Genomic DNA, 25,345 nt, shown 5'->3' with positions numbered 1-25,345 from the left:
CAGTCCATTTCACTTTTGAATAGTATTGAGTCGTAGAGGTTCTTACTTAAAAGTAGTTGAAGTCTGCCTCCCTTTAACTTCTAGTCATTCATCCTAATTATGCCTGGCCATGAGGTTAAGGCTAAAATAAGAAAAGAGGATTATCTGTGAATGTAAGTTATGTGTGTTCTGCCTCTACTTCAATTCAGCTCAAGTGCCTCCTTTTCCATGAAGACTTTCTTGATCCCCCAGCTGCTGGTGCCCTCCCTCCTCAAAATACCTTCTTTTACATATATCTTGTGTCCTTATACACACAAACACACACACCCACACCCACACACCCACACAAACAGAATTGTCTTATTAAATTACTAAAATTTAAAACTTTTTTTTTGGGGGGGGAATAATCAGGATTAAGTGACTTGTCCAAGATTACACAATAAATATCTCAGGGCCGATTTGACCTCAGGTCCTCCTGACCCTAGAGTCATTGTTTTTATTCACTATGCCATTAGCTGTACTAGCTCTAAAACTTTGGAAATACCTTATATGTATGTATGTATTGTATCTATCTCTGTATATAGACCGCTATACATATACACATATTTATAATATTTTATATGTAATTGATAACATATAATATATACATGCATATTCATACATGGATAACATATCTTCAATTGACATTTATAAAACACTTTCTAGGTGTCAAGCACTATATTAAGCATTGAAGATAAAAGGCAAAAATGAAACAACCCCCACATTCAAGGGCATTACATTCTAACCAGACACATATACATATATGTAAGATATGGATATAAAGATATCTCCTTCACACACATATGTACACATTCACATATAATACATATGTATATGTATATATACATACGTACATATACAGACATACATATATATATAAAACTTGTGCATATGTATCATATACATATGTATCTATCATACATGGTTAGGTTAGAAAAGGAAAATAAACAAATCAATCACATTTAACAAGTCAATACAATATAATAATTATATATATGCATACATATTATATGTGTCTGCAGTAGTATATATGTTATATATGTGTGTCTATACATAATTATATGTATTTATATGCATGAATACACACACACATATATATAATTTAAGTGTAGTCTCTGGTTACAATGTAATCTGGTTAAGGGTAGGGACTGTTACACTTTCATCTTTGTATATTAAGTATTAAGATACAGTACATAGTATTGGTACATAGTATTAATAAACAATTAAGTGGGTGTATACACATATAATATGTGTACATATGGGGGGATTGAATATGTATATATATATACATATTTGTGTGCAAGTATGCATATATCTATCACGTTGAGTTTTATTCCATCAAATTCTCTTCTGAGCCACTGTTGGTGTTACTCTGGGATAAGCTGTTCTCAACAGCAGCATACATGTGGGATTTGGATGGCTTTCCTGGTAAATTTAATGGGCTTGAAGGGAGAATCAGGTAATAAAAAACTAGAATACCTTATGTCAGGGCCAAAATCATATATACCCAAGCAAATTACAGGCTTATATTTTTTCTTCTCACTTTCAAATCTCAATTGTCCCTTAATACTGTATAAATCAGTAATACTTAACCTCTTCTGGTAGGAATTTGCCTATGGTGTAATATAAATGAGCTCCCTGACTTACTACAATAACTTTTTTTTTTTTTTTGGCTGTCCTGGAACTTCTTGATGGCAGGTACCTGTAAGGAGGGAATCTTCCAATTCTGACATGGGTAGGCACACTGCAGTATAAGCATCTAGAGAACAAATCCCAAGTTGGGGCCTGTGAAGTCCAGGTTAATTCCCTGGAGGTCTCAGAATCAGCCGGAGTCAGGATAAGCAAAAGTCCTTGATCTTTAGGGGGAAAAGTGAAGGGGATGGACAAAACTGCCACAAGCTCTCCATCAACGTCCCTTCTCCTCGTCCTCTTCCAAAGTGACTCCGGCTTGTCTCACTCCACCCCCTAATCCCTCCTAAGATTATCTACATACACCAAAAGATCAAGCCAGCACAGAATAGAGAGAAGGGCATTTTTCCAAGCATATGCTAATAGAGTTATTGTCCAATAGGTAATTAGCCTTAAGTGCTCAGTTGTCTGATTCCAATGCACCTATTCAGAGTTTCAGCTCTTTACAGGGGCCAAAAAATAGCATGGGGATCTTCTCATATCACACCTTTTCTATCTTATAAGGCTATTTATGTTAAATGGTAAATCTCAGTATAAATTTAAGTATTACTGTTTTTGTTACTACATCTTGGTTTAACCCACAGGGTTTGTGGAGAGGACTATAGAGCATCAGGGAATCCTTGAATTTATTAGGTTATCTCTATCCTAATAACTATTTACACAGTCAATCAACAAACATTTATTAATCACCTAGTCTTTGCCAGATACTCTATTAGGGATACAAAAACAAAAAATGAAACAATTTCTACTCTCAAGGAACTGTCATTTTATTAAGGGAAAGAGCAATGCATTTACAAATAAATAAAATATAGACACAAAATAAATACAAGGTCTAACCTGATAGGAGAAGGAATCAGGCAAGCTTTTATTCAGGAGGCAATGCTCCAGCGGAGATGGGAAGGAAGCTGGGTATTCTAAGAGGTAAAGATGAGAGTAAAGAAAGAGAAAATGGGAATGTTGTCAAGAAGTTTTAATAGTTTAATAGAAGTAAGAGTTCATGATGAATAGCATCCATTTTCTCAGTTTGACATAAGGTAGAAACTTCTGCTGTGAGTGAAAGGAGAGAAGTTGTAAGGGAAGTTTGATGACAGAAGAGAAAATTAGAAACAACTACTATGGGAATGCAATGATTCTTTTTTAAATCCCTTTTTATCAATGTAGATTCCTATCTGCTCTGCCATTTGTAGTCTTACAGAGTCACCTCCTCTTTTTTTTTAAAGTAATGTAGATGCCCATCTGTTCTGCCATTTGTAGTCTTCCAGAGTCAACTCGGGAAGTAGGAAGTTATATGTTCGAGATAGGACTTGAAGTTCAGACTTCAGTTGCAACAGATCCCTAAGATTTTGTCCAATCTCATCAACATCCCTAAAAATGGTCTCTTGACTTCTGCTTGATGTCCAGTGCATCCCATCTTGTTTTTGTTATTTTAGTCCTGTTGAATGCTTTGCAACCACATTTGAAGTTTTTTTTTGTTTTTTTTGTTTTTTTTTTTTTTTTGGCAAAAATACAGCAGTGGTTTGCATTTCCTCCCTTAACTCATTTTACAGATGAGGAAATTTAGGCAAATGAGATTATATTACTTGTCTAGCTAATAAGTGTCTGAGGTCAGGCTTGAACTCAGGAAGAGGAGTGTTCCTATTCCAGGTTTACAACTCTACTGCACCACTTAGCTGTCCCTAGTATATTTTTATATAGCTTTTATCAAAAAAGGAATTTTTTCATGAGTTCAAGTCAAAACCTGATATTTTATAATCTTCATCTTGCCCCCTCCCCTTTTTTTTCTAGTTAAGTTCTCTTGGGGCCAAAGAAAACTAGTCTAGATACTATTTCCTCACACAGTCTTCAAATACTTAAAAACAGCTGTCTCACTTTTTTCCCTCCCTCCCCCCCCCCAAATCTTCCCTCTTTTAGTTCTTCCAATCAATCATCTTATAACATGATCTCCAATTCCTTGCCATCTTGGTCATACTATTTGATAATGTTGACATTATTACTAGAATGTAGTTCAGTCTAAAGTTGCATTCCCATATCAGACTGTTGAATGTACAGGTCACTAACACTCTCATTTCCTTTCAAAAAAGTTGACTGACTGGAATGAGGCATGCTTAAGCAATTACTATATGCAAAGATAGATGGCATAGTGAATAATTGAAGAATTTGGAGTCTAGAAGACTTGAGTTTGAATAAGATCTTGTCTATTTGTATCCTCAGTGTTTTGCACAATTATAATAGTTAGCATCTATATAGAGCTTTAAAGTTTGCAAAGAGCTTTACATATGTTAACTCACTGATCTCTACAATAAGCTGTGAAATAGGTGTTATTTTCCCAAAGAAACTGAGGCAGACAAATTAAGTGACTTTTCCAGAATCACACAGCTAGTAAGAGTGTGAAGGAGAATTCAAACTCCCTCGTCTAGTTCAAATACTATATATACTTTATATCACTATTATGTTATGCCACTTGGTGGTGACTTATTTGGCTGTGGTAACCTATTTTGTTTTGCTCTGTAAATCTAATCATGCAAAGACAGCAATAGTGTGGTTTTAAAAAATTGTGCAGAAGATGCTCCAAAATGCTATCATAAACTTTAATTTTAGTACTGTGCTATCTAAATGTGAGATCCTTATCCAGATACCAATGATTGATGCAATCATTGCAATGCATGCAACATTAGATGCAATATTAGAAGACACCAATGGTATCAATCTTGATATATTTGAATTAAATTAAATCAAATAAACAGCAGGAAATTACAGCTAAAAGGAAGAATGGCTCACAGATTTTCTTCAAAAAGCCGCTCATTATAAATATTTGCAAAAAGATTACAATAGAAATATTTACTGTTTTGTACCATCTAGTGTAGAAGACAAAGAGATTCACAAATTCTATAAAACATATATATATATATTAACCTATACCATAATATTTAGCAGTAACCAGCAGATTTATTATCATAATTATTTTCTACATTTGTTATGGAATCTGTCCAGCCTACTCAGAGCTTAACATTTGCTTGAATTTAAGATTTGCTTCCTGATGTGTTTTTTTTTTTTTTTTACAAAGTACTTAATGACTTCAATGAAAAGTTAGGATTACATGAGAAATATGAAAAAAATATTGGAAAGAATGGGTCAAGAATGAGGAATGAAAGAGACATGGGAATTATTCTGGAGTCACTTTTTTTGTGTGTAGTAAGACCATTGATTAAGAAAATCAAAATTAGTACAAATATAGAAGAAAGTACAACAATACATAGGGTGCAATTAAAATAACTCAATCCAGCACATTTAATCAAGTTATTGATAATAATCAAATATGTGTGGAAGGAAGGGCATAGATATTGATTCAATAATTTTATAAAGAAAATAATTTATAAAGAAATAAATTTATAAAGAATTTTATAATATAAACCAATTGCCATCACGAAGAGACCAAAAGAGCCTTCAAAGCCTTTTAGTCAGCAAACAATGGACTACTTACAAAGTCGTAGATATAGCAACCAATTAATAGCAATTTATAATATGGACTTGTTCATAAAACCTTATGAAAAAGAATGATATAAGATTAAAAGCAATACTATCTAATAAAATTAAGAGAAGTGGAAGATAAATCAGTTTAAAGAAAAATTAGCAAGAGGTAAAATTAAGGAAAGGACAAAAAACCAAGAACATTTAATGATTAAGCTAGAAGGAGATCAATAAATAGATAAAAGAAAAGATTTACAAAGATTTTTATAACAAAGACTGAGACAAGTGGATTTATCCTAGCTGGAATTTAACATCTCAGTGTTATCAGCAAATGATAGTCCAACAGTCAAATCCCATCCATAGTTTGTTTTTGTATGGTCTGTAAGTAAAAAATGATTTTCACAAATATTAATTCTATTTTAAAAATCTTAGCTGGTAGATCATCCAGAAACAGTGAATTGAATTTGATCCATGGGCTATAGTTTGCTGACCCTTGGTCTAGACAAAAAATGACATGCACAACCTGTTGAACTTGTTCTCAACATACATACTAGGCACAGACATTCCAAATGGACAATGATTGTGCCAGAAATTAAACAGAAGGAGAGGGTGTTGGATGGCCTCTAAGAAACTGGAGAACTTTTTTAATGATCCCAAGTTTATCCCTGGCACAAATTCTCCTTTAACTGCTAATATTCTCTCAGTAATTACATATTTTAAAAACTCCAGTCTCTGAAGAATTAAAATTCAGTATCATTCATAGGATAATGGAGAAGAATATGGTAAATGAGAGCATGCTAAACTAAACAACAAATAAAGAATCATAAAGCATTGAAGTAAAAGATGTCATCAAAGATATTTATGATTGAAAAAGAATGACTGGATATGTGGTGAGAAGGGATAACCACTGAATAGTCTATGAGCTCTAGAAACAAGCCTATGATGTCAAAAGGAAATGAGAAAATTTTCTAGCATCTTTACTGGATTCTTGGTGGTAAACTTATGAAAGGACATAGAGTCACACTGGATAATAGGCAAGAATGGTTTGTTGCTATCTGTATTATGGGAGAGAATATCCACATTGATGAGATTACAGATTGTTTTAAGTATATGAGGTGATTTTGTTACTACCCATTCACATTTACCATATATCTTTCTCTGACCCTTTGAGTGAGCCTCAGTTTTATATCTTCAGAAGCTGAGGCATGCTATGACTGATAACTATACTGCATAACTGAAAGAATACTCTTATTAAAAAGACGGACCTCTTTCTTTTTTTCCAGAGAGGAGATTGAAATCAGTAAAAGCGCTGTACAATTTCCAAAGGCAATCTAAGTTGTGCTCCTCCTTATGTTCAGTTCTGGATCCAATTCACTGTCCATGATCAGTATATATCTATGTGTACTCATGGAATTGTTTATTCAACTACATCTCTTTTTTTATTCTTGTATGGATGCCTTGAAATCTTCTGAAAACTCTGTTGAGTTTTGTTAAGAGTGCCTTAGTAACAAGATAACATACTTGATTCAAAAGGATCCAAACATACTAGAACACTGGGTTGAATCTAAGAAGAAGAAACTTAATAGCAATAAATGTAATAGGGATAAATAAACTTCAGTTTAAAAAATCAATTCCATAAACATCATGAGAAATATGAAGCTATATAATAGTTTTTATCCTCTGAAAATATAACTCAAGTAAAAATGTAATAAGTATTGTGATGAAGCAGACAAAAAACCCCAGCCCTATGTCACATTAAGAAAGTATAATATTGACAAGTCATAAGCCATTTCCAAAATGTTGTATTCAGTCCCAGATTCTATAATTTAGGAAAGACATTGATATGTAGGAGTGTGATCAGAAGAGAATCACCAAGGTGATTATGTGATTAGAAATAAAGTCTGCTTTGTGTAAGTAAGATGCTATTCCTTTTCTATATTCACAGTTTGATTGTTAAAAGAAAATGAAGTTTTTCGTAAAAAAAAAAAAAAAAGAAATCAAGTTGTGGAGGATGTAAGGTAATTTCACTTTTATATGTGACTGGTTTGGTTGCTGAAGGGATGGGAAGAAAAGTTTTGCATACAAAAATTAAATCTTTGTGTGAAGAAGCACAGTTTTTTTTTTTGTTTTTTTTTTAATGTAAGGACTCACATTGCTAAGAAGCTAAATAGAAAACTGCCCCTCATATGAAGGGACCCTGACAGTAGAAAAATGACTGAGGTTATAGCACATTGTGATTTTTTACTTCATTTGTACATGATTACTTTTAGACTTTGGAAGGTTATAACTCATAAAATGGTTTGGAGACTACAAGAATATTAAATAAGAACTGTTAGTTTCATAACTGACAAAAACTTTGATTTTATTGGTTTATCTCATAAGGAAAAAAATGAGTCACTACTAACCAAAAGGCTCTGATTCAAGCCATTAGCAATTAAGAAGCCATCAGTAAAGGAGTTCAGAAGGTAAATGCTATCAAAAAGATAGCAAGAAGAGTTAACTGACAGGTAAGTTTCAGCTGTGGCACTTGCAGTCTGTACATTAGAAGAGGCCTTGCTTTGTGGATTGGGTGAAAAAAAAAAAGCTAAAAACATATTAATCAAAAGAGAACTGAATTCTGTTGAAATTTGAGTTATGCTCTCTTTTGCTCCCTTCTCCATATTCCCCATTCCCTTGGAATATTTACTCTTATGATTCTTTATGTAATAATATTCTATTAAAATGAAGTAATAAGGACATCAAGTTGCTAGCTTTCCCTAATGAAAAAAATCACTCATATTTCAGGTTAATATCCCTTTGTTAACTGAAAAGGAAATATGGCATAATCCCAAACATCAGAACTAAGTTGTCTTGCTTTAAAAAATAAAAGTGCATTTGTTCTAGCTAAGGAATTTATTTTTATACCAGAGAGACATCTCTTAAATTTTCAACATGCAATTAATCAGTGTGGCCTTTTGAGAAAGGACAAATTAATCTAAGTATGCTGCACATCTCACTGTAATCTTTTTTTTCCTTCAATGAGCAACCAAATTCCCTGGGATAGAGAAAAGATTCTTGAAAATGCCTGTCATAAAAAACATTGGAGCCATGGTCCTTTTGTCAACAAGGGTCTGGTAAATTCATTTCTTAGATTATCTTTGGGGAACTACTATTGGTCACTTTTCACTTCATGTTTTCCTATCTACTAACAAAATATTCTCCATCTAAGTCTGAAGCTTTGACCATCACAGAGCCTGATGTATGTATCACAATATGATATGGTAGCTAAAAAAAGCTAAAGTGATCTAGGAATGTATTTTGTTGTTGTTCAGTACTTTCAGTCCTATCTAACTCTCCATGACCCCATTTGTGGTTTTCTTGGCAAAGACCTTGAGTGGTCTGCCATTTTCTTCTCTGGCTCATTTTACAAATAAGAAAGCTGAATCAATAAATGAATTAATTGACTTGCCCAATTAGTGTCTTGAGGTTGGATTTGAATTTAGGTCTTTCTGACTCCAGGCTTGGTGCTCAGTATGCTATGGTGCCATCTAGCTGCCCAACTTTCAGGAATAAAGAGGCGAGGGGTGCTGCTGTATTTCCAACACCCATCAGGTTCCAGATAGAGTACTGAGTTGAATTCTGGGTACCACTGTTTAGGAAAGGTATTGGCACCTGTGTTCTGATAAATGTTTAACAACTGGCTTTTGAAGATAGGAAGGAAGGGAGAATGTATACCTGACATGCTAATAAATTTAATTTATTGAATCATATTTTATATCACTTTACCAAGTTTAAAAAGTCAAGACGATAATAATTTAAGCCCCAATTTATATATTTGCAGATTTTTGAAGTGTTAATGCTCTCAATGAAAATTTAATAATGGGGTCAAGGAAGACTCTAGCTCTAACACACCTCCGATATTGGTAAGAGAACATCCAGGGCAGGGCAACCAAAATAGTGAATGGTCTTGGGATAACTCCATAAGAAGATCAGTTGAGGAAGCTATGAATTTTTATTTGGAGAAAAGATTAGAGAAGATTCAAGATCATAATACTTCTTTTTAACTATATGAAGTGCTATCATGGGGAAAGTGAATTACCTTTGCTCTAATTGGTCATATAAGCACTAAATCAGAAACAATGAGCACATAAGCAGCAAATTTAAGCTTGATATAGGAAAACATTTCCTAATAATTAAAGTTACTGTAATGGGGAATGAGCTGTCTTTAGAAGTAGTCATTTCCCCTTCACTAGAGATCTTTAAATAAAGGCTGGATATCCAATTATTGAATGCATTTTAGAGAAGATTCTTTTTGGAGTATAGATTACTCTAGATGATCTCTGAGGTCTCTTCCAACTCTGAAGTTCTATGATTCTGTCTAATGATTGCTAGTTAAAATTACAGACCCCTCACCCCAAGAGGCCTTTCTTTTAACCACTTAACAGAAGCAGCTGATATTTGTTCAGATATGACTAATTCATATAAGTTTTTTTTTTTTTTAAAGATAAATGCACAGTTCATTTTAGAATACAGGAAACTATATAGCAATGGGACTGGGATTAAAGCAACCACAAGGCTACCCCAATAACATTTTTTTCCTACTTTGCTTCAGGATTTGTGAGACAAGATTCACAGAATGTAAGCAATTAAAGGGACTTAGAATGATCAAATCCAAGTCCCACTTTACAGATGAGGAAAAAGAAGCTCAGAGAGAAAGAGTTGCCTAAAGTTATATAATGAAATACTGGCAAGGTCCATTTAGAACCCTGATTTCTTGACTTTCTTCTTTACACTGTTTGTGCGAAAGAAAAGTTTTTGAACCTTTCATGCTTTCAAAATGGACCTGGTTTTTTAAAAAATGACTGGACCCCAGAGGGTGCCACTGCCCCAGTCAATGTGTCTTTTGAAGAAGGACATATCACCTATATGAATTTACTTTGATCATTTGAAGCTAAATAAGGTAAAATGAAAAGAGTGCCAGATTAGGATTTGTAAAAGCTTGATTTCAATGCTAGCTCTGCCATTTGCACTGGGAAACTCACTTCAATTTTCTGGGACTCCTGTTTCCTTATCTTTAGAATGAGTAGGTTGGAATACATGTTTTTTTACATGTTGTTCTACTTTAAATTTATGATACCACAAAATACCTTTGGTATCTTTGATACTGGTTTTACCCTCAGTTTAGAACACAAATTAAAATTCCATAGTGGCTAAAACATGAAATCACCTCTAAAATAAGTGAGAAAAAAAAAGACAGGAGAAAATTCCTCCAATATAGTCTTGGATTTCCTTCCTAAGATAAAAGGAAAAAAATATATATGAATTTGCTAAATAAATAAAAGAAAAACCAATCAGCTCCACAAATCATGTGACCTAAAGTCCTTGTCAAGGATTCCAAGTGTGTAGCAAGTTTGTACTGACTCTGCCTCGAGGGCTGTATTTGGTGTGTTGTTGTGTTTTGTTTTTGTTTTTTCAATGCTACAGAAACTACATAAAACTTTTGGCTAAGGAAAACCTTGGGGAATTAAGACTGAAGAGTTTATTACCCATTAATTTGGCTTTAAGTCTTTCATGTGAAAATTGGCTAGGCACTGTTTCTCTGCATGAATTACCCATCAAGCCTTTCTGTTGTTCCCTTTAAAGGTTAGGCCATCTCTTCTCTTAGCGGTTCAAGCAGTGACTCATGCCTTCACTCTTTGGTTCCCATGAAGTCAGAAGTCACTTCTGGTGCTTATATTGACAAGTGAAATAAGAAAGGGGCAGGGAACAATTGCTGCAGGCCTGTGATGGACTCTAGGTACACTGAGAAAATTCACACATAGATGCCTCTGTGCAGGCTCTTTTGTTTTCCCCATTCCCAAGAGAGAGGCTTTTATTAGAGCAAGCCTCCAAGGTATCATCAATGCAGTAGCCTTTGCTGAGGGGATCTCCTGGGACAGTATCACTAATTCAAGCAAAGAAAACTCAAGTCAGCAAGTTCTGAAAAAGATTCTCTAGATAAAGTCAGGTATTGTAAATGCCTGCAACAATAGTAGACAAACTCTTTAGCATAAGAATCAAGGGATTGATGCTTACATGACATAGGGATTGAGAGTTGGGGGAAGGGAAGGAAGGCTAAAGCTCTATGGAAACAAGGGACTGGGAGGGGGTCTATATTGCTCATTATATACTTAAGCAAGACATAATTTAAAAAAATATAATATAAAAATAAATTTAAGGAAATAATTGCACTAAGGTTATGGTTTTTCTATAAGCACTATGATATACTTCAATAGCATAGCCAAATACACAGATCTACTTATCTCCTAAATTATGGATGGGGAGCTGTCTGCTTTGGTGGGAGGAGTTCCCACTTGGAGACTTGTTCACTTACTAGAATTCTTATATTAATATATAGATTTATTAGTTATCTACATGTCATGCTTAGAAATTGATGAACTATCATTTTTTAATCTTCTCTTTTGTCTTCTTTCATTCTATTTCTGGAGATTTTTCTGGTGCACTATTCAGATGATTTAGCAACAAACATTTGTCAAACACCTACTATATGCTAGGGCAACTAGGATGGCACAATGGGTAGAATGCCAAGTGTGAAATCAAGAAAATTCATCTTGTTGAATTCATATGTGGCCTCAGACACTTACTAGTTGTGTGACCCTGGGCAAGTGACCTAACTTTGTTTGCCTCAGTTCCTTATCTGTAAATAATTTAGCTGGAGAAGGAAAGAGTAAACCATCCCCATGTTTTAGCCAAGAAAACCCTAACTGAGGTCACAAAGAGTAGGACACTACTGAAAATGCCAGGCATTGGAGCATACAAAGACGCAGTTGAAACAATTTCTTCTCTCTAAGAATTTACAATTAATCTATCTAGAGAGGTCACATTTATAAAAGTATGTACAAAATAGGTACAATTTTTTTTGGGGGGGGGGAAGGGGAAGGAAAAAAAAAGATGCCCTTAGAAGGAGCAAAGAGGGGAAATATCAGGAAAGGCTTCATATACATAAGTGTCGACTGACTTGTAAACTGAATGAAACTACGATTGTAAATGATAGAAATAAGTACAAAAAAAAAAAGATTTCATGCATGGGGAACAGCCAGTGCAAAAGCAAGGGAATGGGAAATGCCATGTATGAAGACTAGTAATAAGATCAATTTGACTTTACCATAGAGTATATGAAGGAGAGTAATACATATAAGAATAAAAAGGTAGATTGGGATCTTGTTTGTAAAGGACTTTAAATGCCAAACAGAAGAGTTTTTATTTGATCCTAGGAGTAATAGGGAGCCACAGGAATTTATTGAGTAGGAGAATGATGCTATAGTTCCAAGAGTATCTTTTCTGTTTCTTGAGTGGCTTTCCTATATTTCATTGCTAATGATCAGGGGCACCCATAAACTCTCTTAGTGCTATAGTAAAAACTATGAAACAAAGTAGTATTAGTCAGCTTTATTGCTCTCTTAGAGCTTTGAGTAATAATATTTCTCCCATGGCTTAAAATGGGACTTATTGCCATAATAAGGGATTCTCTTCTAAATAAAATCCTCCTCTTATACTTTTGTTTCCTGATGGAAACAGAAATCTGGATTTCCCTGGAAGACCCCTTTGTCATACTAAATACTCTTTTCATGATCCTGATCAGAAGGAGGATGAGAGGTTATTCCTTGCTCCCCATTGCCATTTTTCATCATCATTACAAAGATGATTCCCAATTCTATATGTTGATTTCTCTAATTTCTTTCCTGAACTCTAGTTCCAAATTTTCAACTGCTAACTGGATATCTCCACTTGGATGTCTCAACCCAAAACAATACATAACCTTCCCTCTTCTAAGATATCCTCTCTTTCCAACTTCTGCATTTCTATTCATGGAATTATTATTTGCCCAATCAATCAGCTATATAACCTAGAAATTATTCTTCCTTGTTTGCCATATAAAATCTATTCTTAAGTCCTGTCAATGTGATCCTTATAATATTTCTTGCCCTTTTCTCCACTGACACAGCCACCACAATAGTTCAAGCACTCATCACCATTCACTGGTATTCATCAATAACAAGCATTTAATAAGTACCTACTACATGTCAGGCACTGTGCTTGGCTCAGAATACAAATACAATGAACAAAGTAACACCTATTTCCAAAAAGTTCACATTCTAAAAGGAAAGTCAATAAATATATACAGAATAAATATATAGAGATACAAATAAATACAGAGTATAGTCAGTTATACTATACTATTAATTTTGAAAACACAAATTTGTTCCAATGCAATTGACAGATTTGGGGATAATAATGCAAGCATTACAGGAATTTTGGACGTTCATACATGATTTTATTCTCAAGAAACATCAAGAACACAGAAAATGATACCACTTCATAACAACTCACAATCTACAATTTTCCCAACAAACTTCAAGGCTTTTCCAGATGTCATGTTTCTAATGTAACTTCTAGGGTAGTAGGAGCTGTGGGTAGAGATTTGGTCCATATCCATTTTCCTCTTTCCTTCAATATTATCTTATTTTGCCCAGATATTATCATACTCCATCCTAGAGTTGGGCCTATGGAGGCCCTCTCACCTATAGAAGTTGACATTGATTTTGTCAGCCTCTAGGAAGTAGAGGCATAGGCTAAGCATAGCCTGAAGTCATAGGTTGCAACTATTTATTACTGCAGTACTTATATATTTTTTAACTCTATAACATATGTAAAACTATGCTATCATTTTTATTAGATTTCTATTTTTTAAAAAAATATATCACTGGTGAAATTTTTGAGTGTTTTCCCTTTAATGCTATTTCCCTCATAAACTGTGGTTTTTTAATTGTGCAATTTTGCAAAGCACTGGGATTTTTAAAGAATTCATCTGTTGTAATTAACTGCACTTGAATCTGGGAGGTAGGGCCCTAGCATTTGGGAAGATAATGACAAACTTCATGTAAAAGGTAGCACATAAGCCTTATCTTGAAGAAATAAGGATTCAATAAAGTGAGAAGAGGTGAGAAGGAAATCCATTCCAGGTATGAGGAGCAGCCATCACTAAAATAGCCTCCTAATTCCCAAATAGTCCCTTACTTAACACATAAAATTGGAGAAATGCAATTTGTTCATCATGAATATAGTTATTTCTTGGACAAACTGTTGCTGCTTGGATTTAGTCATAACAATACCTATCTGTATAAAGTTTTAAGATTTATGAAATAATTCCTTCACAACATAGTGAAATAAAAATTTCAATGAATCCATAATCTATCTCACTGAATTAGAACACCTTCTCATAACAGAAATTCAAATTTGTCTCATTCTCTGTAGTTTCTATTTCCTTTAAAAAAGAATATACTTCAGGGAGCAGCTAGATGGTGCAGTAGATAGAGCACCAGCCATGAAGTCAGGAGAACCTAAATTCAAATATGGTCAGACACTTAACAATTCCTAGCTGTGTGATCCTAGGCAAGTCACTTAACCCCAATTGTCTCAGAAAAAAAAAAATGTGGCTTTTTTTATTGTAGCTGCTTTTAACCCTGTACAATTCTAATTATAGCTCCACCATATTTGAATTTTTTTGTTTGTTTCTTTTAAATTTTTCTCTCTATTTGGGGGTTTTGAAATTTAGCAATAATGTTCCCATGTGTTTTTCTTGTAGGATTTCTTTGAAGTGATAATTGGTGGATTTTTTTCTATTTCTACTTTCCCCTCTGTTCTATCATGTCAGGAAAATTTTCTTTGTTTATTTCTTGCATTATTGTGTCAATCTTTTTTTGGTAACAGTTTTCAGGTAGTCCAATTATTCTTGTTTTCTCTTCTTGATCTGTTCTCCAGATCTGTTGGGTTTTTTAACAAGATGTTTTACATTCTCTTCTATTTTTTCAGTCTAGATAGATAGACAGATAGACATACATAGATATGTAGTTATTTCTTGGTCTCTTCTAACTTCAGTGGCTTTCCTTTTCCCAATTCTAATTTACAAAGAATCATTTTCTTCCTTAAAGCTCTGGATCTCCTTTTCTAGTCGGTTGACTTTTTAAATTTTTTTATTTTTCATAATTTTTTTTAGTTTTTCCTCAATTTCTCTTGTTTGTTTGATTTTTAAAGTCTTTTTTGAGTTTTTCTATACATTCTTTCTGGTCAAGGAGCCATTTAACATTATTCTTTGGGGCAAAAGATTTTTGTTTTTTGTTTTTTTACTTCACTGTCATCTTCTGAAGATGAACCATGGTTTTTCCTATTCCTACAGTAACTTTTTGTGATCGGGTTCTTTCTCCTTTGCCTGCTCTTCACCCCCCCCCCCCCCCCCATAACGAAAACTTATTATATCAGCACCTTTAGTCTTGGTGTGGGCGGGGAAGATAGTGCCTTTGGATTCACTTCAGTTCTCTGAGCCTATCCTATTAAGACCAATTTATAGATTCTCCTAAATGAAATTCATGACTATTTGAAAAACGGACTAGAAATCCATGCAGAAAAAGAATGGGGGAAAATGTTGGATAAATAATACAAGAGTTATCATTATCTCCATTTTACAGAAAAGGAAAGTGAAACTCAGCAGTGAAATAAGTTGTCTGTAATCATATAACTTAAGTGTCAAAAGTGGAATTTGAACCCAGATCTCTTGCTTTTAAGCCCAGCACTATTTCTTCTACATCACCCTTCCACTCTGTTGCTTTGACTGTACCATCCTTATCTTTTTTGCTTGAGATTTTACTGATTTTTTTAATTGAAAGCAGTTTTATATATATATAGAGAGAGAGAAAGACCTTTCTATTATTACAGGTACTTTGAATGGAACATATTCAAAACATACAAAAACCCAACTTCTTATTGAGTCATTTCAATTTTGTCTAACTCTTCGTGACCCCATTTAGCGTTTCCTTGGCAAAGATATTAGAATGTTTGGTCATTTCCTTCTCCAGCTCATTTTACAAATGAGCGAACTAAGGCAAACAGGGTGAAGTGACTTGCTTAGGGTCACACAGATAGTAAGTGTCTGAGGCCAGATTTGAGTCTAGTATTCTATCCTCTGTGTCTTCTAGGTATCTTGATAAAAAGGGGGAGGGGGGGAGGGGAGGGGGGAAGAGTTCAACTGATCTTCTTTTAAGATGAATATTGTTCTGAACTCAGGATGTGTGAGTGAGGGTATAACCAGAATTAGTTGCCATGAATGGGGCTTTCCTTAGTAAATTTCCTTATGTTCTTTATGGTAACATAATTAATGCCCACCAACTTCGTGGGACACATATCCTCCCTGTCTTTGTCTGGGAATAGCTGGCTACTGCCTTTGAGTCTTACAAGTTGTAATTCTGTTAGCCTGCATTGTGCAACATGACCCTGCTCCATCACCAATACTTGGGCTGCTACTCCCACTATTCTTTCTCTGTGATGTCCCTACTTTAGGGCCTACTTTTCCCTGTATTTCTCATAGATCACAAGTCAGACTCTCAGAGAAAAGAAACCTCTCTCTTCTGGAGCCAGACTGTTCCATCTGAAATATACCATAAAGTTTTCATAGGCAGAAAAATGTCATGATATGCTGAGGCCAGGAGACAAATTGAGGGTATTAGGAAAATGAAATCAAAATTACCTAGCTTTCTATCTAAACATATTTCTGCCCTGTCCCTCCCCTCAAATCACAATATAATACAGTTGTCAAATGAATTCAGAGGCTTATACTGAACTAAAAAAATAGCTCCCTTCCATATGGGTTATAACAACTTATTCTTCAATTAAGAAATTTCAGAAAATGATACAAAGATCACTCTTCTGGTCACACAGAGCTACACTGTTGGGTAAAGGATTAGAATTACTCTGATGGCTGCCATGAGGAAAACCTGGATTTGTGGGAATAATGACCCAAGATCCTTCCGACTGGCCAAATTGAAGAAACCAAATCTGAGGTATATTTTCTTAACCTCAGATGGCTGACTTTCATATATTAGTTTAACAATGCATTTCATGTCACTGGGGTACAGTCTTGGCTAGGGCCAGAGAAAGATGGAGTGAGAGAAGGAGATTTTTCAATTCTTGATAACATAATATACAGGGATCACTTTATAGAGGCAGCCAGGAATGGTAGAGGGGCCTCATAAGACCTGGGTTCTTGTCCAAATTTTGCAATTTATTGGTGTTAACTTTGGTGGGTCATTCAGCTTTTTTAGGATTTATTTTCCCCATCTGTAAAATTAGAACATTGGATTAGTTGATTTCTAAGATTTCTTCTTTTCAATCCTACAAGAACTGGGAATTACAATTTTCATAATTTGTATGTCTTTGCTTTGAAACTGTCTTCATAATAGGATTTTTGAACCATAGGATCCATAAATGTATTTTTGAACTATAGGAATAAGAGGAAAATTACCATTTAAGGAATATTTTCATTCTATTTATAATAAAGCTAACAAGCTTCATTATTTAAGAAAACATACTACAAGAATATTTCAAAGAAAGAGTATATTATTTGGATCATTTGTATTCCCTACGTTACCATTCTACCTAACTACTGGCCCAATAATATCTTCCGTTTTAGTAAAAATACCAGTCAGTTATGAACTTTATTTTCTTGCATCACCTGAATTGAAATTCAAAGTTAATAAAATTTTGTTCTATACTGACTTTCTCATTCTATCATCTGATAACTCATTTCACTGGATTAAGTACCAGGAGTCCTCTTATAACTTCACAAGAGGAAGGGATATCACAAAGATCTTTTCTCGAAGTAACCTACAACTGAATATAAATACTTGTCAGTTCTAGGTGAATTGGACAAGATGCGTTCCCCCCCCTTCCACTCCAAAGAATATTTAAAATATTTAAATAAATATTTCATAAATAAATAATTTAAATAAATAAATATTAAATAAATATTTAAATAAATAATAACTAATGTCTCATCATCCTATTGATGTTGAATTCGATTCAGGGTGACTGAACATCTGCTATATTGGCTCAATCTAGGTGCGTTAGGAGTAAAGACAGTGATTAAAAACAGTGATTTAAAAAATCAGAGAATCCATAAAAAAGATATATTTCAATATAACATGGAAGAGAGTCACTGAGATAAGCTTACACATAGTGAAAGGCCTGAATGTTCCTGTCAACAATGTCTAAACTCTTATTATTTTTCAAAACTTTAATTTAAGGAATGAAGTATATTTGTGGTCATTAGGTTACTAATATAATAGATGAAGTGTCCTTATACCAGCTTCCTGATAGACTGTAATCTAATAAACATAATTGAGAAACTATTTTGTGCACGACATCGTGCTAGGTAATAGGTATATAAAGACAAATGAGAAACAGTCTCTGTAGAAAAGAGCTTACATTCTCTATCCCTCCCTTTTTGATTGTCTTATTTCTTCTAATTAGTCATTATCTGATCAGGTAAAATCTTTACTTGGATTCTGCACACTTCAAACAAGCAAATAAGAGCAGTATATTGCTTAAGATTAAAATCATATAAACAGAATTCTGGCTTCTCATATTTCAGCTGGCTATAATTTATGCCTCTTATTGTTCCAAATTTCGTCTCCCAAGATGATAAATCATAGTTGTCATGGCTATAAGCTCACTGATTTTTTGAGATTTTTTTTTTTGTTTTTTTATTAAATTGACTAGCAGTTTCTCAGATCTGAAAAAGATGACCAGTCAATTTGGAGTCATGTATTTGCAGCTGAAGTACTTAACTAGCTCTTAATGATTCCCAGTTTCCTTTTCCAATACAATATCACTGAGATATAATCAGAGGCAACATGACATATGCATATAGCAATGGACTCGGAGTTTGAACCCTACTTCTGAAACTTATTTGCTGTGTGACCATAGTAAAATCATTTAATTTCTTTAAACTTTAATTTTTATCAGCTGTAAAATGGGGATAATAACAGCTGTAGTGTCTGCATCATAGGGTTGTTGTGAGGCTCAACTGAGGAAGGAAGGAAGGAAGGAAGGAAAGAAGGAAGGAAGGAAGGAAGGAAGGAAGGAAGGAAGGAAGGAAGAAGGAAGGAAGGAAGGAAGGAAGGAAGGAAGGAAGGAAGGAAGGAAGGAAGGAAGGAAGGAAGGAAGGAAGAAAGGAAGGAAGGAAGGAAGGAAGGAAAGAGGGAGGGAGGAAGAAAAGAGGGAGGGAGGAAGAAAGAAGGAAGGAAGGAAGGAAAGAAGGAAGGAGGAAGGAAGGAAAGGAAGGAGGGAGAAAGGGAGGGAAGGAGGAAGGAAGGAAAGAAAGAAGAGAGGGAGGGAGGGAAGAAAGAAGGAGGAGGAGAGGGGGGAAGGAGGAAGGGAAGAAAGGGAGGGAAGGAGGGAAGGAAAAAAGGAAAGAAGGGAGAGAGGGAGGAATTAAGGGAAGGAGGAAGGGAGGGAGGTAAGTAGGTAGGAAAGAACATTTTCTGTCCTCTGATGTCCTCTGATTAATCATTGTATCGATCAGAATTCAGAAGTCTCAGAATTGTTCATTTTTACAAAATTGATATTATGGTATAAGTTATTCTAGTTCTATATTGTTTCTTAAGACCATTCATGTTTCTAATTATGGTTTTATGGCACTACACTCACACAGGTCTTTCTTGATAACATGTGGCACTCTATTTACACATTCAGTACATCCTTCCACTCTAAAGATTCCAAGCTGGTGTACTTTAAATTTGTACTTCACCCCAGGGCAACATTCATGGGCTAGCCAACAGTGAGCTTCCATTTCTGGAAGAACAGCTTCAGTGAGTCCAAACATTCAACAATCCTCTCCTGCAAGTGCTTGTCCACAGTAATCAAAACAACTTGGAAGGAATTTGAGAGTGACTGTACACACACACAATTTCATGGTAACAATAGCGTGAAGGGAGAACAGCCCTCCCTTACCTTCTTAAGTTTCACTCTTATCTGTCTTTTTAAATCAACTGATCCTTGGGGAGGGGTGGGGTGGTGAGGGTGGGGAATAAAACCAATTTTTAACATTTTATCAAGCACTATTTTCAGGATGTGTATTGGAAATTTTAATTTGACCTCCAAATCCTATTTGGGCTGCTAGGTTTCAATAGACACATGGGAATGTCAGGATGCCACCAGATGTCAACAAGCTACATGTCTCAAATTCTTATCACCATCTAAATACAATGAACTTGCTTTCTGACACATAGCTGAGAACCACTGTTCAAATGTTGACCTGTAAATGACTAGAGAACTTGGACAGCTGTAGTATCAAATTTCCGGAAATAAATCCTTTGATAAGAGAAATGAGGCTATTAAATACTCAACTAAAAGTAACATTAAGTGCTGGTTTTAAATAGGGCTATGAAATTAAGACTGGTTAATTATTTGTACTCATGCCACCAATATGAGACTCTAAAATAAATTTTGAAAAGATGGAAATAATTGTTTCATTTCATAAGTTAAAAATAAAATAAAATAAGAAAAGAAAAGATGAACATAGACTATAGTGGAAAGAAGCAATATTACTGACGTGTCGTTCTGGTTAGTATAGGTGCCTTCCCCTCATCCCCACCTTTTAAAAAAATTCTTCACATGGATGATGAATTCAGAACTGGAATCAATCCTGGATAGTCCAACCTTCCCTTTTCATAAATGAGGCATGAGGCTCAGGGAGGAATGCTTTGCCTATGGTTATGATAGGTAATAAATGGGGTAGTAGTAAAAAAAAAAAAAATAGTTAATGGATTAGCATTGACCTGCTTTGTTTCTTTGTTTGGGTCAGTTTGTCCCTCCTTAGGCAGCACAAGGGCCTCCTGCTTTCAGGAGATTGCCATACTGATGCCAGATTTAGTATGGACGCCTAATTTGCATTTGCTTCACTGCAGCTCAGAACTCCAGAGCTCAAGTAATCCACAAGTCTCAATCTTCCTGGTAGCATGTATCACAGGCATATACATGGCAAATGAAGTCAATAATAATGCCTAAATTGAACAATGGAAATTTGTAAATACAAATACACTGGATTTTCTAGGAACAATAAAAGATTTCCTTATAAAAGCACACGAGGTAATAGGACATATCAATTTAGAGCTGGAAGGGAATTAAAAGATTATTGATTCTAAACTCCTTTTGTGGAGGAGGAAATTGAAATCTACAGAAATTAAGTGACACATCCAGGGTTATACAGCTAGTAAATGTTTCACATCTTCCTGGCTAATGCTTTAGCCACCACACTGTCTTTCTTTACATAATAAACTACCCTGGAATCTTCCTATAATGTTGTACACAGGCAGGAATTTTATCCTTGAGGGATTCCCAATAACAGTTATAAGGTACATTCAAATATTAAAGGAGCAGATCATCTCATTTTTCTATCAGTGTTGCTGGCAAAGTTGTATATCAGCAACAAGTAAAAGCAACAATAATTTAAATGATTTGATGTACTGTTAATTAACAGCGTAATCAGCCAAAGACAAGGGATTCTGGAAGAATCCTTTTCCTTCCAAGGAAACAACATATCTCGGGGAGTGATCTGAGGGTGTAAAGTATGTGTCAATGCTAAGAAGAGATAAGCATAATATTAGACATTACAACATGAGACTGCAACAGAATACTGTTAGAGTTACCCTTGTCACTAAGCTAAGTAACTAATAGGATGGAGAAGTTACAGTTGAGGTCTAGTTACAAATGGAAATAATTTAATCTGACACCTACCCAACACTCCCCACTCCCCATTTTATAAAAGAGAGCTGAAACACAGAGGAACAAAGATATTGCCTGATGTCATACAGATTGTAAGGCACTGAGCTAAGATTGGAGTTTAGATATTCTTCAAATTCAGTACCCTTTCTAATACACAATTTCACCTTCCCAGAGAAATCCCAAGTTATCTTTCATTGTCCTCTGTTCAGAGGCATGATATTAAATGTTTAATAAGCAGGTTTTCCAGGAAATAAATACACACACATGTATGTATAGTGTATATGTGGTATACATGTTTGTATGTGTGTATACATGTGTATATATAATAAATATTATACATATACTATATATGGATGCATACACATTTTAAGGTTGATCTCTATTTTTACACTTTCTTAAATATAGACAATCAGTAAAATAATGAACCAAGCCCTAGATTTATAGTGATTAACAATTTTTTTTTTTTTTTTTTTTTGCTGAGGCAGTTGGGATTAAGTGACTTGCCCACTGTCATAATGATTATCAATTTTCAAGGCATAAATGCTCACACTGAAAATTTAACACTAGTCTTTCAATCATTAGAGCTGTCTCTAGCATATCCCTACTTGTACCACAAGATCAACAAATCCTTGAGCCTTCTTTTAGTTGTCATTTGTTTTGTGTTTTTTTTTTTTTAACATTTCTTGATACAGTAGAACTCTATTGGTGTATATTTATTAAATATCTCTAATAAATGTTTACTCATGCCACTTTTTATATATTAAAACTGGCAAAGGGATTTATGATGTGTAATGTGAAGACTTCACAAAGACAAATTTTTTTAAAAAAGCACTGGGTTTGGAGTAAAAAAAAATCTTTTATTTAATCCTAGCTTTGTTGCTCCTCTACTAATGACCTGTGTAACATGACCAAGTCATATCACACTCTGGGTTCTAGTTTCTATACCTGTGAATCAAGGAGGCTAGAACAAATGTTCTTGGAAGTTCTCTCCTGCTCTCCACCTGCTTCTATAATTTTAGGAACACTTTCAGGGACTTTAGTACTCTTTATTAATTAAGATGTCAGTGTGCCAGGTGGAAATCTAAGGAATCTTAAAAATGAATCCAGCTTCTAGACGAATCTAAAATCTACTTGTGGTCAGGAGACTGGGATTCTTGCCCTAGCTGTTACTCAAAAGCTATGTGACTTTGGGCAAGTCATTCAACCTCAATTTTTTTAAAAAGAAAAACAATATCTTCCCTTCCAACTTTTCAGAGTGCTTCGGAGAACCAATAACAGCTGACATCCTTGTGGAGTCGTCCAATTTACAAATGTGAGTCACAGTAATACTTCAAGGGAAAGAGTGAAGGAAGCATTATCATACCCATTTTATATATGAGACAACTGAAGTCTCATCAGAGGTTAAGTGATCTGGTCAAGATAGAACAGCTAATATGGTGGGAAAATGACAATTCACAGCTGAATCTTCTGATTCCAAATTCAGTGTGTTTACTAAGCTACCATATATGTTCTGAAAAGTATTAAGTGCTATATATGTGTGTAAGTATATGCATACATGTGTATTTATAGATTTATACACATAGATGTGCACATATATATGCATATAGAGACACACACATATTTATAAACACATTGTCATTTCACAGTCACATACTCTACTCTAGCAAGGAAATGTAGTCCTCTTTTTGGTCTCTTGATTTTCTGGCTAATTGGAAACAGTTCAGCCTTTCTCCTGCTTTGGGAATCTCACAGACTAAGCAAAACCAACTCTTTTTATGGAGAAATGCTTTATTTATTTCCCCTGAAAAGTACATTTAGGTGGCACAGTGGACAGTGCTGGACCTAGAATCAGGCAAATATGAATTGAAATAAACCCTTAGACACTTATCTTTGTAATCCTGGGCAGGTTACTTAACCCAGTTTGCCTCAGTTTTTTCATCTGTAAAAAGAGCTAAGAGGTATGAAATGGCAAACCACTCCAGTATCTGCCAAGAAAACCCTAAATGAGGTTATGATAAGTTGACATGACTCTACAACAACAACAACAACAACAACAACAACAAAACCTCTAGTCTACTGGAGCCAGTTCAAATTGGCTCATGACAGCCAATTGTTAAATTTTAGTGTGAGTATTATATCTCAGAAATCAACAATGCTACAAATTAAAGCTTAATTTATTATGACCTGTTGATTGTCTAGCCTTATGTGAGGGAAATAATGTTAGTAATGCAGATTAAACTTAATATTGTATTATGGATATGGTTTTCTTCCAGAGAACTCATTATTAAACAATTACCAGCACAACCTTGCAAAACTATTTCATGAATTGATATAAGTATATAGGTATTGATACTCATTGTAATAATATACAAGATTTATCTATCCCTCCCGCCCTCCTTCCCTTCCTTCCTTCTTTCTCCTCCCTTTCTCCTTCCCTCTTTCCTTCCTTTCTCCTTCTCTCCCTCCCCTTCCTTCCTTCTTCCCTCTTTCCTTCCTTCCTCCTTTTTCCTTCTTTCCTTCCTTTCTTCACTTCTTCCTTCCTTCCTTTCTCTCCCTCTTTTCTTCCCTCCTTCGTTTTTTTCTCCCTTCCTCTTTCCTTTCCTCCCTCTCTCCCTCTCTTCCTTCCTTCTTTCCTTCCTTCCTCCCTTCTTCCTTTCTCCTTTTCTCTCTCTTTCTCTTTCCCTCCTCCATTCCCTCTCTTTCCCCCTCTATTTTTCTTCCTTGTTAACTCAAGAAAAGCCCTTTTGGAGTCATAGATGGCAGAGAAAGGGAAGGAGAGTTCATGTCAGAGAGTTCAGGCAAGAACAATGAATCATTTCCTTGTCATCTTAAGTTTGAAATGTAACAAGATAGCAGTAGAGAATAAAACAGCATGCATGTGAAATTCTAGAAGAACTGAAATTCTTTAGAAGGCAAATGATACCAGCTTGATAAGAACTGTTTACTAAGAAAGCAAAGTCCCGCCAATTGTTAATGACCCACACCCATCTTGCCCCATGGCAAAGGGCCTTACCTGACTTCTGATCTGCACACTGCTTGCTGGGGTCAAGTATTTATGTTCTAAATACCATGCTCTTTCCTGAAACACCAACTTGGTTCCATACAAAAGACAAAACTAAAGGGGAAAAGAAAAATATAACATGTTAATAAATTAAGAAATTTGAATCACTTTAAAAAGGTTGTCTTGTTTTTTTTTTTCTTAACAATAGGGAATTCCTAAAATACATGAAAGAAATCATGTTTTCCCATTAAATACTAGGCACAAAGTGGACATTAATGTGTATACAAGGTGGATATTGATATATTGCCATTACAAACTTATAACTGTCAAATATCTTCCTACTGTTGGAATAGAATTCTATTGTTATTACAAAGAAAGAGGGTACTATATTACAGCATACTTATAAAACATAACAAATATAATAACCACAGACCATATACTAAACAATAAGACCAAATGTAATCTCTGTCAAACACAGTCACAATGGATTCTTGGTGCCCCGCAATATAACTTCTAGAATTTATATAATTTGGTATTTAAGGCAGTTTGGTGTAGAGCAGTAGCTCTCAAAAC

The 25,345-nt window shown here is 34.7% G+C and overlaps 1 protein-coding gene across 2 annotated transcripts in view; it reads right to left on the bottom strand.

Annotated features, from left to right (window-relative positions):
- Positions 1–25,345, bottom strand: part of ACOXL (acyl-CoA oxidase like) — a 511,030-nt gene that overhangs the window by 16,956 nt on the left and 468,729 nt on the right. For both annotated transcript variants that reach the window (XM_051975799.1, XM_051975800.1), the window contains exon 18: positions 24,785–24,886. In XM_051975799.1, the coding sequence (XP_051831759.1) occupies positions 24,785–24,886 (102 nt within the window). The remainder of the gene's footprint in view (positions 1–24,784; positions 24,887–25,345) is intronic.

The sequence above is a fragment of the Antechinus flavipes genome, chromosome 2 (assembly GCF_016432865.1).
Source record: "Antechinus flavipes isolate AdamAnt ecotype Samford, QLD, Australia chromosome 2, AdamAnt_v2, whole genome shotgun sequence".
Classification (NCBI taxonomy): Eukaryota; Metazoa; Chordata; class Mammalia; order Dasyuromorphia; family Dasyuridae; genus Antechinus; species Antechinus flavipes.
This window is presented reverse-complemented; position numbering and strand designations above follow the sequence as displayed.